At 37.1% G+C, this 13,043-nt stretch overlaps 1 protein-coding gene across 1 annotated transcript in view; it reads right to left on the bottom strand.

Annotated features, from left to right (window-relative positions):
• The window catches only part of SBF2 (SET binding factor 2), a 353,360-nt gene that overhangs the window by 208,582 nt on the left and 131,735 nt on the right, over nucleotides 1-13,043 (bottom strand). Inside the window, exons 4-6 of the mRNA XM_045291145.1 lie at nucleotides 7,975-8,097; nucleotides 6,671-6,781; nucleotides 3,366-3,471 (exon numbers count right to left, since the gene is read on the bottom strand). Of these exons, the coding sequence (XP_045147080.1) occupies nucleotides 3,366-3,471; nucleotides 6,671-6,781; nucleotides 7,975-8,097 (340 nt within the window). The remainder of the gene's footprint in view (nucleotides 1-3,365; nucleotides 3,472-6,670; nucleotides 6,782-7,974; nucleotides 8,098-13,043) is intronic.

The raw sequence follows: 13,043 nt of genomic DNA, 5'->3' as shown, positions 1-13,043 counted from the left end.
AAACTTTACTTGGATATGATATTGTTTAACAAATTCTGCATTTTGTTGGATCACCTTTCTTTGGAAAAGGCACAAATATGTCTCTCTTCCCTTCAGTTGGCCAAATAGCTGCCTTAATATTTGGCATTAATGAGTGCGTACCTTCAGGGTTTCCAACTGTATTGATATATTTCAATTTATATTCTTCCAATTTCTGGAGCCTTGTTTTTTGCTGATGCTTTCAGTGCAGCTTGGACGTCTTCCTTCAGTACCACTACTTCTTGATCATAGGTTACCTCTTGAAATGGCTGAATATCAACCAACCCTTTTTGGTGCAATGCCTGTGTATTCCTTTCATCTTTTTTTGAGCCTTCCTGTGCTGTTCGACATTGCATTCTTGGAATCCTTATATATATCAACTCAAGGTTTGGATTTTTGTCTTCAGTTCTTTCAGCTTGAGAAATGCTAAGTGTGATCTCCCTTTTAGGTTTTCCAACTGCAGGTCTTTGCACATTTCATTAGCATACTTCATTATTGGATATGTGATCAGTCTAAAGCACAGTGTCAACAAAAAAGAGGAAGACATCGAAGAAATGGATTGACACAGTGACTGCCAACAATGGACTAAAACATAGCAACAATTGTGAGTATGGCGCCAGACTGAGCAGTATTTCATTCTGTTGTACACAGGGTCACTGAATCCGAAGAGACTCACTTGCACCTAACAACAAGCATTCCCTGCCATTAAGGACATTCCCCAAATCCTTGTAAAAATTCAAAGAGGGTTATAAGACACTTATTAAGATACATGGTAGCATTGGGAATGTAAAATAATTATACTTGTTCATACTCTTATATTCCTCTTTATGGAAAATCTTTGGATAGATTAACCTTTTAGAGGCATACAAATCCTTTCTTTTTAATGCCAATTTAACTTTTTCAGTTTTATTATTATTTTAAAGTTTATTGGCATATAATTCCCATACCATATAATTCAATGGTTTAAATATATTGAGAAGAGTTGTGCAATCAACAACACAATGAATTTTAGAACGCTGTCTGCATTCTTGTACCTATTATTATTAGCGCTCCACTACCCCCAAATATCTGTCAGAATCCTAAGGAACTATTAATCTAGTTACTGTCTCTATGGATTACTTATCATGTATTTCATATAAAGAAAATCATACCAAAAAATCCAACAATGACAACAAAAGAAAACACAGAAAGAAACTCAATATAAAAGAAAGCAGAAAATAACATAAAGTAGAACAAATTAAAAATGGGTCAGAAGGGAAAACAAATGACAATATGTTAAATTTTAACCTAATTATATTCACTTTTCAATGCACTGTGGCCAAGGGCAAGACTATTCATATCGTCTAGTCAATGGTCTGAGGGAGTTCCACCAAGTCTTAATCCATGTAGGGACTCTGCAAAATGGATTTTGGGCATTGACTGGCATCCACAGCCTTCTACAAACCAGGTGCTCAGAATTTAACTTCTCATAAAAAGGCCTCCTCTGAAGTACGCCACACGGGCTGGTGTACTTCTTCTATATGGACTTTGCTGACACCTTACTTAGATACTGCTTGTTTCAAGACAAGTCTTTAAAACCCCAGACACTGTTCTTTCCGCTAGCCATACAGTCCCTTATAAAGGTAAAAAATAAAAAGTCAAGTGAACAGGCCTTGGCTAAAAGTATCTAAGTAGGGACCAAGTACAGGCTATAGGAGAGTTCATTAACAAGATAACATATTACACATTAAGCAAAATGGCCTTAATTACATTAAAACTTAGTTGGGATGACTTGGTCAATAGAAATGTATACTAGGGAAAGCAAAGGGAGAGACCAATTTTTAGAGTTGGCACTCCTGGAGGAAGACAAATCTGATGGGGAAAAACTACTACTTTGGGACCGGTATCATCATTTATTTTATTAAGATACTACGACAACTCTTAATGCCATTGAGTCAACTCTGACTCATAAGAACCTTTTAGGACAGAGCAGATCAGTCTGCTCCCGTGGGTTCCTAGACTGTACATCTTTAGAGTAGAAAGCCTCATCTTTCTCCTGTTGAACAGCTGTGGTGTTGAACGGCCGACTTTGCGATCAGCAGTGCAATACTGCCACGGATGATTCAACATTTGTTCATACTGATTTCATCTCAATTTGACTGAAACTAAAGCAAAAGAAGAATGGGGTTTTGTATGGAGAAAGAGCTATACGTGGTAGAGCTTTTGGTGAAGTATACATCGCAGAGATGGTAAGGCTAAAAAAGCAAACCACAAACGGAGAACGGCGACAAAACTGACTTAAGAAGACTGGGACACACGTTACTGTTGTTGTTATGTGTCAAGTTGGTTCTTACTCGAGTAACGCTAGGTACAACAGAATGAAAAACCGCCTGGTCCTGCGCCACCCTCACAATCACTGTTATGTGTGAGCCCAGTGTTGTAGGCGCTGGGTGTTGGCCTCTTCTTTGCTTGCCTGCTACTTTAACAAGTACAATGTCTTTTTCCAGAGACCAATCTCTCCTGCTAACATGTTCAAAGGATGTGAGAAGTCTGGCCTTCCTTACTTCTAAAGGAGCATTCTGGCTGTAATTCTCCAAAGCTAGATTTGATTGTTCTCCTGGCAGTACACAATATTCATAGGGACTCTTGAGGGGGGTGGGGGGCATGAAAAGTAAAAGGTAAAGTAAACAAGACTCTCTGGCCATCCCTGGCCTGAACCAGGCTCAGTTTTCAAGCTGTTATATTATCTCTTATTATAGTAGCATGAGCTGCCTAATTTGTGAAAGGTACTTTCTAGTGTCCTGCCCTCAATTCTCCCTAGCCATTGCTGGGAAATTAAAGATGAGGTCCAAAGATCTACAGTGAGATGAGAAAATGGGGCTTTTAGTTCCATTTAACAAAGCTCCTATAAAAGCAATTCATCAAAGCAAAAGCAAAATATATCATCTAATCATCTTTTAATGCATTAAAAGAAAAAGTCTATTTCTCCAAAGCATGACTAAACTGAGCAAAAAGGATCTATATTCAAAAAACCCAGAACGCAAACAAGAAGGTGCACTGGACGACAGTTGCCACTGAGTCTGTTACAACTTACAGGGACCCCACGTGTGCCCACCGCGTTTTGAATGGCGCTTTTTGTTTTTTAAGCAGATTACCAGGTTTGTTCCAAAGCACCTCTGGGCCTAGTCAAACCTCCAGCCTTAAGTTAGTAGCCAACCACATTAACTATTTGGATCACTCGGGGAGTCATGGGTATACTATAACCCATACACTATATTTCTTGAGTTATGACAGAAGATTTGAGCTTAAAATCTGCGTTTTCACCGTGTTCTACCAACGGCCATGAAGGAGTGGGAGAAACGACATACCCAGCTGCTGGAACAGGAGCGCCACACTGGTGCCGGTGACAGGAAGACTGTCATGTAGAGGGGTCTGGATCAGCTGTCTATCGCCTGCACCCAAGGAAAAGAGCTTCTGCAAATTGGGGCCAGGGAGAAACACAGACACAGGTATAAATGGCTGCTTTCCTCTAATGTTAAAACAGATGTTGTTGTTTTTTTCTATTCTGGGGTCTATAAATGCATTTCAATAATGAAACTTACTCGCATTTTTGTCTTCAACATTTCAAATAAACATGTTTGCCCAATTATTGCAGTAATATCAGAATCATGAAAAGGGAAGATAAACAAAGTAACCTTTGTAGCCTCTTTGTTTCAGTTTAGTTATTCAAGGGAATGTCACAGGGGATGGGCCTTTAACAAGAAATAAAATCAAATTTATATCAACTGACCATATAAAGTCATGCAAAGAGATGCAAAGGACACAATGTATTATCTAACTCACTCAAGCTAGTTTTTATCTATGCCATACCCAACTAAAAGGGATACATGTAAAAGTAAACCCAACTGAAAGGGATACATGTAAAAGTAGAAGTCAGTTACAAAAATCATGAATGTCCATATTTGATTAAATAAATGAATACAAGTTGAAGTCAGCCAAAAAAAACTCCCCCAACCCGATCATGGTGCAGGCTCATAGACAGTCTACTTCTCTCAGGTTTTGATCCCATTTGACCACACTCACATTTGATACTCTGCTCTGGGAGCAGAAATAGGAGACTGAGGGAGAGCACGGACAAGCCAAAGGGACAAAAATGTCAGAGGAACAGACACAGTTAAAAAGGATGGCGATTTCTCTGTCAGTGTGAGGAGAGACAGTGGTCTTCACAGGCTGGCCTCTTCCAAAATTGGACGTAAGGATAAGTAAAAATACGAAACCCTCTTTAGAATTTAAGTCTATGTTAAAAAGAGTGGCGACTAGAGACATGAAGCATTGCAGCCAAGGGTATTTTTCTACTTCAGAGACAAACAAGGAAAATCTCTGGACATGGAAGAGGAAGAAAAGGTGACCACTTAAGATACTTTCATTTGGGTAAAAAAATTTTTTTGGTTTGTTTACCTTGTTTTTTAAAATAATTTTATTGGGGGCTCTTACAGCTCTTATCACAATCCATATATCCATCCATTGTGTCAAGCACATTTGTACATATGTTGCCATCATCATTTTCAAAACATGTTCTCTCTACTTGAGCCTTTGGTATCAATCAGCTCATTCCCTCCCTCCCCCGCCCCCAAGAACCCTTGATAATTTATAAATTATTATTATTTTTATGTCTCACACTGACTGCTGTCTCCCTTCTGTTGTCTATCCTCCTGGGAGGGGGCTATATGTTGATCATTGTGATTGGTTCTCCCTTTCTCCCCACCTCACCCATACCTTCCCCTTCCCCTCCTGATATCGCTACTCTCATTATTGGTCCTGAGGGGTTGATCTGGATTCCCTGTGTTGTGAGCTCTTATCTGTACCCATGTACATTCGCTGGTCTAGCTGGATATGTAAGGCAGCCTTGGGGTCCTGATCGTGGGGGAGAGGAAGCATTAAAGAACTAGAGGAAAGTTGTATGTTTTGTTGGTGCTATACTGCACCCTTACTGTAAGGCTCATCTCTTTCTTGTGACCCTTCTGTGAGGTTATGTCCAATTGTCTACAGACAGGCTTTGGGTCTCCACTCCGCCCTTTCCTTCATTCACAGTGATATAAGTTTTTGTTCTGGGTCTTTGATGCCTGATACCTGATCCCCATCAACACCTTGTGATCACACAGGCTGGTGTGCTTCTTCTATGTGGGCTTTGTTGCTTCTCAGCTGGATGGCCGCTTGTTTATCTTCAAGCCTTTAACACCCCATACGCTATATCTTTTGATAGCCAGACACCATCAGCTTTCTTCACCTTTGCTTATGCACCCATTTTATCTTCAGCGATTGTGTCGGAAAGGTGAGCATCACAGAATGGTGTTATTAGAACAAAATGTTCTTGCATGGAGGGAATACTTGAGTAGAGGCCCAATGTCCATCTGCTGCCTTGATACTTAACAAATAAATATATGTACATAGATCTATTTCTATGTACATGCCTGTAGTTAGAGCTCTATAAATGTCCTTTGCCTCCTAGTTCTTTCCTCTATTTCCTTTTACTTTCCTCTTGTCCCACTACCATGTTCATACTTTATTTGAGTTTCAGTAATTCCTCTTGGCTACATTGCCCTTGATCAAGCCCACCAGGCATTCTATACCCTCCTCTCTTGTGATCTGAGATCATTTGTTGTTTCCTTGCCCCTGGGTTTGTTGGTACCCCCTTTTCTTTCCCCTGTCTCCCTCTCTCTTGTGTCCCCCTGGAACCATCAGTCCCATTGTTTTCTCCTCTGGTTTGCTTATCCCGCCTATCTTATCTAGATAGACATGCAGAGACAATAATAAGCACAAAAACAAGACAAAGCGAAACAAAACAGTAAAAGAAAACAAAGAACAAAACAACAACAACAACAACAACAACAAAAGGAAAGCCTATAAATAGTTCCAGGTCTGTTTGTTGACCTTTATGAGTGTTTTCCTGTTGAATCTGATGGGGTGCCACGCCCTGGCCCCAGAATCTATTTTGGTATTCCTCGGGGTCTTCATTGCTTTGTTCCCCTTGCTGCTCTGTTTCACCCCAGGAGTAGGGTAAAATTTTAATGTCTTCATGTATAGATCTCAGTGGCAAAAATTCTTGGGAAAGTTTAAGGTATAGAGTATCCAATGCAGATTTGTGAATTTGGACAATAGCCTCTTCTTTCAAAGAATACATGCACACTATTTTATTAAAATCTTCATATACCTACCCCCCCCCCCAAAGACTTCAGGATGAGGTAAAGTACTGTTGCCCAAGGAAAATAATACATGTATCTATTTAGATTCAAAATATTATGTTGAAAGTTTATTTAATGTTATGCTTCACTTTTTAATTCATAATTTTTTTTAATAAAAAAGGGTATAACTATAAAGAGGAAGTTGGTTTTTAAAAAAATTTATTTCAAAAACGTGTAAACTACAGTTCAAGTTACAGAAACTATGACGTCTAACTATGCGATAGGAAAGGCGATCCCTGCACTAAAATTAACCTGGTGACCTAGGACAATGATGGAATCTTGGGTCTCTAAAAGGCGGACCATAGGGACAATACTTAACTAGAATCCTCTTTAAGACAAAAATATTTAAAGGACTCTTTCCTTTCCCTTTTTCACACATGAAATAGGCTGGGGCTGAGGGAAGAAAATAACCTTTCTCCATCTCTATTTACCTGAGACCCACCAGCTGCAGGGACAAGGCATGCACACAGGTTTGCAATGAGACTTTCTAAGGAGACATTCAGACTGTCCACATATACAGTATAGATCAAACCCAGGCACGCCTGCAAAGACAAAGATGCACGGAGTTACTTCATGGAAAAAAACAAAACACTAAGAATAGATTGCTGTGACATCTGATCCCTAGAAAAATTTCCTTTGAACGCAGTAAAATATATTCTACAGTGAATGTGGAATAAACTTCAAGCAGCAAATGTTATTATGTTTATTAAATTTCCCTCTAAAACCAGAAGCTCTAATTGAGCTTCTGAGATAAGTTTATGGAGAGCAGGAACAAATAATTTGTAAAACAGGTGCTCATGTTCAGATAATCACTCTGGCAAATTTGTAGGGCTAAGATTCTTTTTTTGCCTAAATTATTCTATAAATCTTCAAATTTCAAGATAAAACATTTAGGAAGCATAATTTGTTTCATGATTATTAAATTTAGAACATTCATGCCACAGAGTAACCTATGTGAGTTATTATAAAGGATAGCAAAATAGATAAATGAGAGTGCAAGCTATAACACATGCCTAACTTTAGAATAAGATAGAGGATAATATGAAGACAAAAATGCAATCTTTGGCAATATTTCCATTTAATGAAACTTGTGACTCAGACAAATTATAGTATTTGTTAGGAGTTTCCCATTTCCATTGAAATCGTAACACTAATTTTTCTACAACACATACAATCTTATCAATAGAAATACATTTTAAAGAAATTATATATCAGTACACATTTATAAACAAAGACCTTTTGCATTAAAAAATTTGGAGTGTCTAGAAAAATAAAATATTTGGTAGGAAAAACGTTAATTTAAAGCTCTTGGTGGTAGTTGGTATTATAATCACAACAATTTGAACTCTCAAAAAGCCATCCTATTTACTCATAAAATGTGGATAAACATACAGAACACTTTATACTAATTTGTTTTAAATTTGCTATAAGTAACCATGTTACTTCTTTAGGATTCATAAATGATTTATTTAATAAACATGGGGCATATTTTGAGCAAATACGACACCCTTAGAAGTTTAAGAAGTCCAATTAACTTCTTTTTTATTTATTTTCCAATTAACTTCTTCAGATTGTCATCCATCATGAGTTTTTGTTCTGCTCACACTAATTTTGGCTCATTGGTGAATTCCTAAATTAGTCTAAAGACGTCTTAGATACAAAGAACTGGTCATAATGGTGCACTCAAAACAAATTTACATAATACAAACAATAAAGACAACTATGAGTTCTTTACCCTAAAGATTTCTGGATAGTCTAATCTGGATACCAACACCAGGCTTTTTGGAGCAAACACTTCTGCGGGCTGAATCAAACCAGACACTTCCTCTTCACTTTCAAGCTCTTCTTTCTTGGTTCCCTAGAAATAGGGGTATTGTTGTGAATAGCTAGAACTTCCATAAATTAGTAATTCACAAAATATAGAAACACTATATACCTTCAAATAATAACTCATGAAACACATATCAAACAAAAAGTACAGACTGTACTCTGAGAAGAATCTAAGAGACAAGCAGACAAAGAAATAAAGCACAGACAAGATAATCATTTTTTAAAGCTCCTTAAGCTTCCGAGGTTACTGGAGTGATCGACAAATAGTCAGCGGTTAAGAATCAATCACACCCACTTAAATAGTAAATCAGTTTTTAAGAGAAGAAAAGCTGTTTCAGAAATGGCATTTTCCATTTTATTTGTCAGTCCAACCCATTCTTTCAAACAAAACAGACAGCCGTTTCTGATCCTAGTGCCAGTGGAGCTGCTCAATGCTATGGAAGTAAAGCACAATCAACTCTAACTTTCTTTTGCTCAGAATCAACAATGTCAATATCTTGAGGAGAACTTTTACACATAAAATTAAGTCTCATCAATAAATATGGACTAATGACATACACTTTGGAAAAGCTTATTCTTGCATATAAGTCAACAAATATGTCCTGGGTACTTACTTTCCTGTACTATACCAACCACAGTAAAAAAAAAAGATTAAAAAAGGCAGGGTAATAAAGCATGAACATTTTTTCTATATGATAGTCTAAGACTGTAGGACATCGTCCGTAACAACAATCTCCATTTTTCTTTCTTTTGCACCAATTAAAGTGTCCAAAACACCACTTGAGTCTTCTTCTCCTGCAGTGTTCCTTGTCTCCGTTGAGGCCAAGCCCATTCTTCCATTGAGGGACTGCCTGCTTACTTGTTGTTCCTTTGCCTGGAATCCTCTTCCCACAGATATCCTAATGGCCTATTCCCTCCTCTCTCTCCACTTATTGAAGTGTTACAGGTATTTATTAAAGTGTTACTTCCCATTAGTCCTTTGCTGGCCACCTTTCTAGAAACTTCAAGACCGTTTTTGTTGTTAGGTGCCATCCAGTAAGTTCCGATTCATAGCAACTTTACATACAACAGAACAAAACAACACCTAGTCCCTCCTCATCCTCACAACTGTTCTATGTCTGAGCCCATTCTAGTAGTCACTAGGTCAATTCATCTTGGGAGGGCCTTCCTTTGTTTTATGGCCCCTCTACTTTACCAAGCATGATGTCCTTCTCCAGGGACTGGTCTCTCCTGACAACATACCCAAAGTATATGAGATGAAATGAAGCTTCACTATCTTTGCCTCTACAGAGCATTCTGGTTGTACTGTCTCCATGACAGATTTGTTCTTTTGGCAGTCCATGATACTTTCAATATTAATCTCCAGCAACATAATTCAAACACATTCATTCTTCTTTGGTTTTCTTTATTCAGTGTCCAACTTTCATATGCATATGAGGCAACTGAAAATACCATGACTTGGATCAGGCACACCTTAAGTCCTCAAAGTAACATCCTTACTTTTCAACACTAAAGTGACATTGTACAGCAGATTAACACAATGCAATGTGTCATCTGATCTTTTCACTACGGCCTCCATGAGCATGAATTGTGGATCCAAGCACAAGGAAATCCTTGACATTTTCAATGGTTTATACATTTTTCATGATGTAATCTATTGGTAACATGCCCTAAGAGTGCACAACCGCTTTCTGATGTGTAGTTCTTCATAGCATTTGTCATTATCCAACATAGTATCCATTTGACTTATTTTTTTAGTTTATCTCCCAAAGTAGAAATACTATATAAAGGCTGATATTTCTATCTTTTGTTCACAAGTGACCCCCATTTCCTATAAAGAGCACTAGGAACATTGTTAATATTTATACATCTGCATAGAGACCAATTTTCTTCCAATAGTTTTCTGAGTATTTTACCAAGGGACCTGTCTCCTCTCTTTTCATGGAAAACAAGAACTGTGTTTTCTCTCTCTTTTAGAGCCCACATACTTTCTACTAGAGTGCAATATACAGATGCCTGTGGAATGCAGAGACCCAAAGGGAATTATCTGTTTACTTTTCTTTGTGCAATGAGGTCCATATGCTCTTGAAAGATTTTACTTTGTTACAAAAGAAAAGCTAAAATTAGGCTGGTTTGTTTCTGAAGCCCTTAGAAATAATATTAAAAAGTGATGAATATGGATCTACCCAAGATTGCCACACTTAATGAATCATATTCTTCATGGATTACTCACAAATTTAAAATGACAAAAGAATGACTGAAATGCCTGGAAGAGATAAAACTATTCACACTTTTATGAGATTTTGATAAATGCCCTAGAGTACCATTAGAAATCAACTGGAGTAAATAGATAATCATTTCAAATAAATGACTATTAACCTACTTTTCCCAAAACAGAGAATATATTGGTCATGTTTTTAAAGTGTTCTATAATTAAACTATCAGAAAATGGAACAATTATTTGCAGGGAAAATAAGTAAATAAAGAGTCCAATATAATGCAAATCACTATCAAGCAAAAGCAATTTCACTTTTATTTACATCACTTTTTAAATTATAGACCCTTACTTTATAATCATGGAAAAAACCATAAATCGTTGTTATGCTTAAATCCAATAGCACTCTGTCTCAAGTTTAGAGAAAAATTCATACTTCCCATTTTAAAGCAAAACTACTGCTGTAATTAAAAAACCAAAAATAAACACAACATACACCTGACACAAGAATGCATACTTTTAAAGGTAATATACCCACTTCTCACTTATCAACATGATTAGGTTCCAAAGAGCAAGTTAGGGCAGTAAACACACACACACACACACACACACACACACGAGGATAACTACATCAGAGAACAGAACATAGAATGACCTAATTATTATATACCTGCCACATTATATCATTTCATAACTGTCAAACCATTGAGAATCATGGGCCATCCAAGATGACATGTAACCTTAATTTTTAAAGCCATTGCCACTCTCATCTTGAGCATGGACATTTGTTATGGTCAGCTGTAGGTTGTTAATGCAAAAGCACAGTCAAGTGGATTCTTTTTATTGTTGTAAGTGAAAAATGTTGGCTAGCAGGATGGCTGATAAGTGAAGAGTAGGTGCGTAAGCATAAAGAGATATAAACACGTTAAGAAGTTTTTCCTAGTCTTCACCCAGTCTCATCTTTGCTGCAGTCCTGACTCTGGATTCCCATATCAAACCACCACACCCTATCACGCTTACTCCTAAAAATCATTACAGTCAACATCTTCAACATTGTCTATGTGTTAAGTTGACTTTCAACAACTTCATTTTCATACTAAAAATCCTGCTGCAAAATTTCTTTAAGCAGTTTAAAAAGGAGACTACAAGTAATTGTTCAAATAAAAAAATTTCATTCTAAATTTCTTTTAATGTGAGTTTTTTATTCTAATGGATTATTACATACAGTTAACCCAGTTAAGTAATTTAAGAACTTTCAAACTTTCCAGAATTGGAAGCGAAGGAGTATAAGCCATTGCAAAATTCCGTAAGGTCTAAAATTCCCCCTGGAAAGCTTCCTCATTCCTTGCCAAATAATCTGTTAATCATAATATGCACTTCTAAAATCTAGTTTATTCTTGCCATTGGTCTGGGAAATAAGGAATATGTGGAAAATATGCATTTTAGGATTAAAAGCCTTCAGAATTACCAAATCACTAGTCTTTCCTTAAGAATTGAGTTTACCTCCTTAAAAAGTACAGACTACTCTGTAGATTTCCCTTTTCAATGGCCTCTGGACTCCACTGTATCCTGAAGGCAGGACAAATTTCGTTATAGACCTAGTATATATTTAACCAGAAAGAAGTGTCCTATTTTAGTGACAAATATTCTATAGGTTGCTTAAAAAAATGCCAAAAGGGGAACAAACAACAACATTTAAAATAGTGCTTTCTGTTGGAGGTTAATATTAATAAAGCCACAAGGTCTTCTAATTAAAGAATCTTTAGCACAATAAGTTAAACCAAGTTTAAAAGGTTTCTTTACTACAGATTTTTCTTTTTTTAACCCTGATATGTAAATATCGGTCTTGCCTTTCCAGAAAAGGTATAATAATTTCCCCCCAACTTATTGGACCAAAAGGAGCCCTGTTCCGTGTTTGACCTGCTCTCCACAGGTCAAAAGTTCAAAAAACCCAGCTTTCCCACAGGAGAAAGATGAGGCTTTCCACTTCAGTAAAACGCTATACCCTTGGAAGCCCACAAGGGCGGTTCTGTTCTGTCCTATAGGTTCCAGATGAGTCAGCATCAACGCCATAGCAGTGAGTTTGGTTTTTTGCTTCCCCGATTAATAGAATGAGAGAATCTGGTGCCCTATGGAACACACATTGGGAAAGCCTAGCCTAACTATTATTAATAAAAGTGTGTGAAACAATGTTTATTTCAAAACTGGATTATTCTACTGATATATATCTATTGATATTTGTTCCATTAGTCCTCACATGTCACAAAATAAACTTAAGACTTGATAAGGCTAGAAAATGAACAAGACTGCTGGAGGCCAGGAACAGACTACACAGCTGCCCTAATGGTCTGTATCTTTAAAAAAAAATCATTTTATTAGGGGCATGTACAACTCTTATCACAATCCATATACACATCAATTGTGTAAAGCGCATTTGTACATTCATTGTCCTCATCATTCTCAAAACATTTCCTCTCTAAAGAAAGCAGCATTTTTGGAGTGGCTAGTGTTCTCGTGTAAGTTTCAAAATAGCAATTGTTCTTTACTTAGTAAACCTTTCAAATGGTTCTGGAAGACCACAGTATAATCTTGCCAGAAAGAGCGATGCTTTCGGTGGCACGACAGTGTCAGTTGAGTTCTTTTTCTTTTTTTATATCATTTTATTATTGGCTCATACAACTCATCACAATCCATACATACATCAATTGTGTAAAGCACATTTGTACATTCATTGCCCTCATCATTCTCAAAACATTTCC

This window comes from Echinops telfairi, unplaced genomic scaffold, assembly GCF_000313985.2.
Source record: "Echinops telfairi isolate 266 unplaced genomic scaffold, ASM31398v2 ScPeMD7_60;HRSCAF=208, whole genome shotgun sequence".
Taxonomy (NCBI): Eukaryota; Metazoa; Chordata; class Mammalia; order Afrosoricida; family Tenrecidae; genus Echinops; species Echinops telfairi.
The sequence above is the reverse complement of the archived record's forward strand: the minus strand, read 5'-3'. Positions and strand labels throughout refer to the sequence as shown.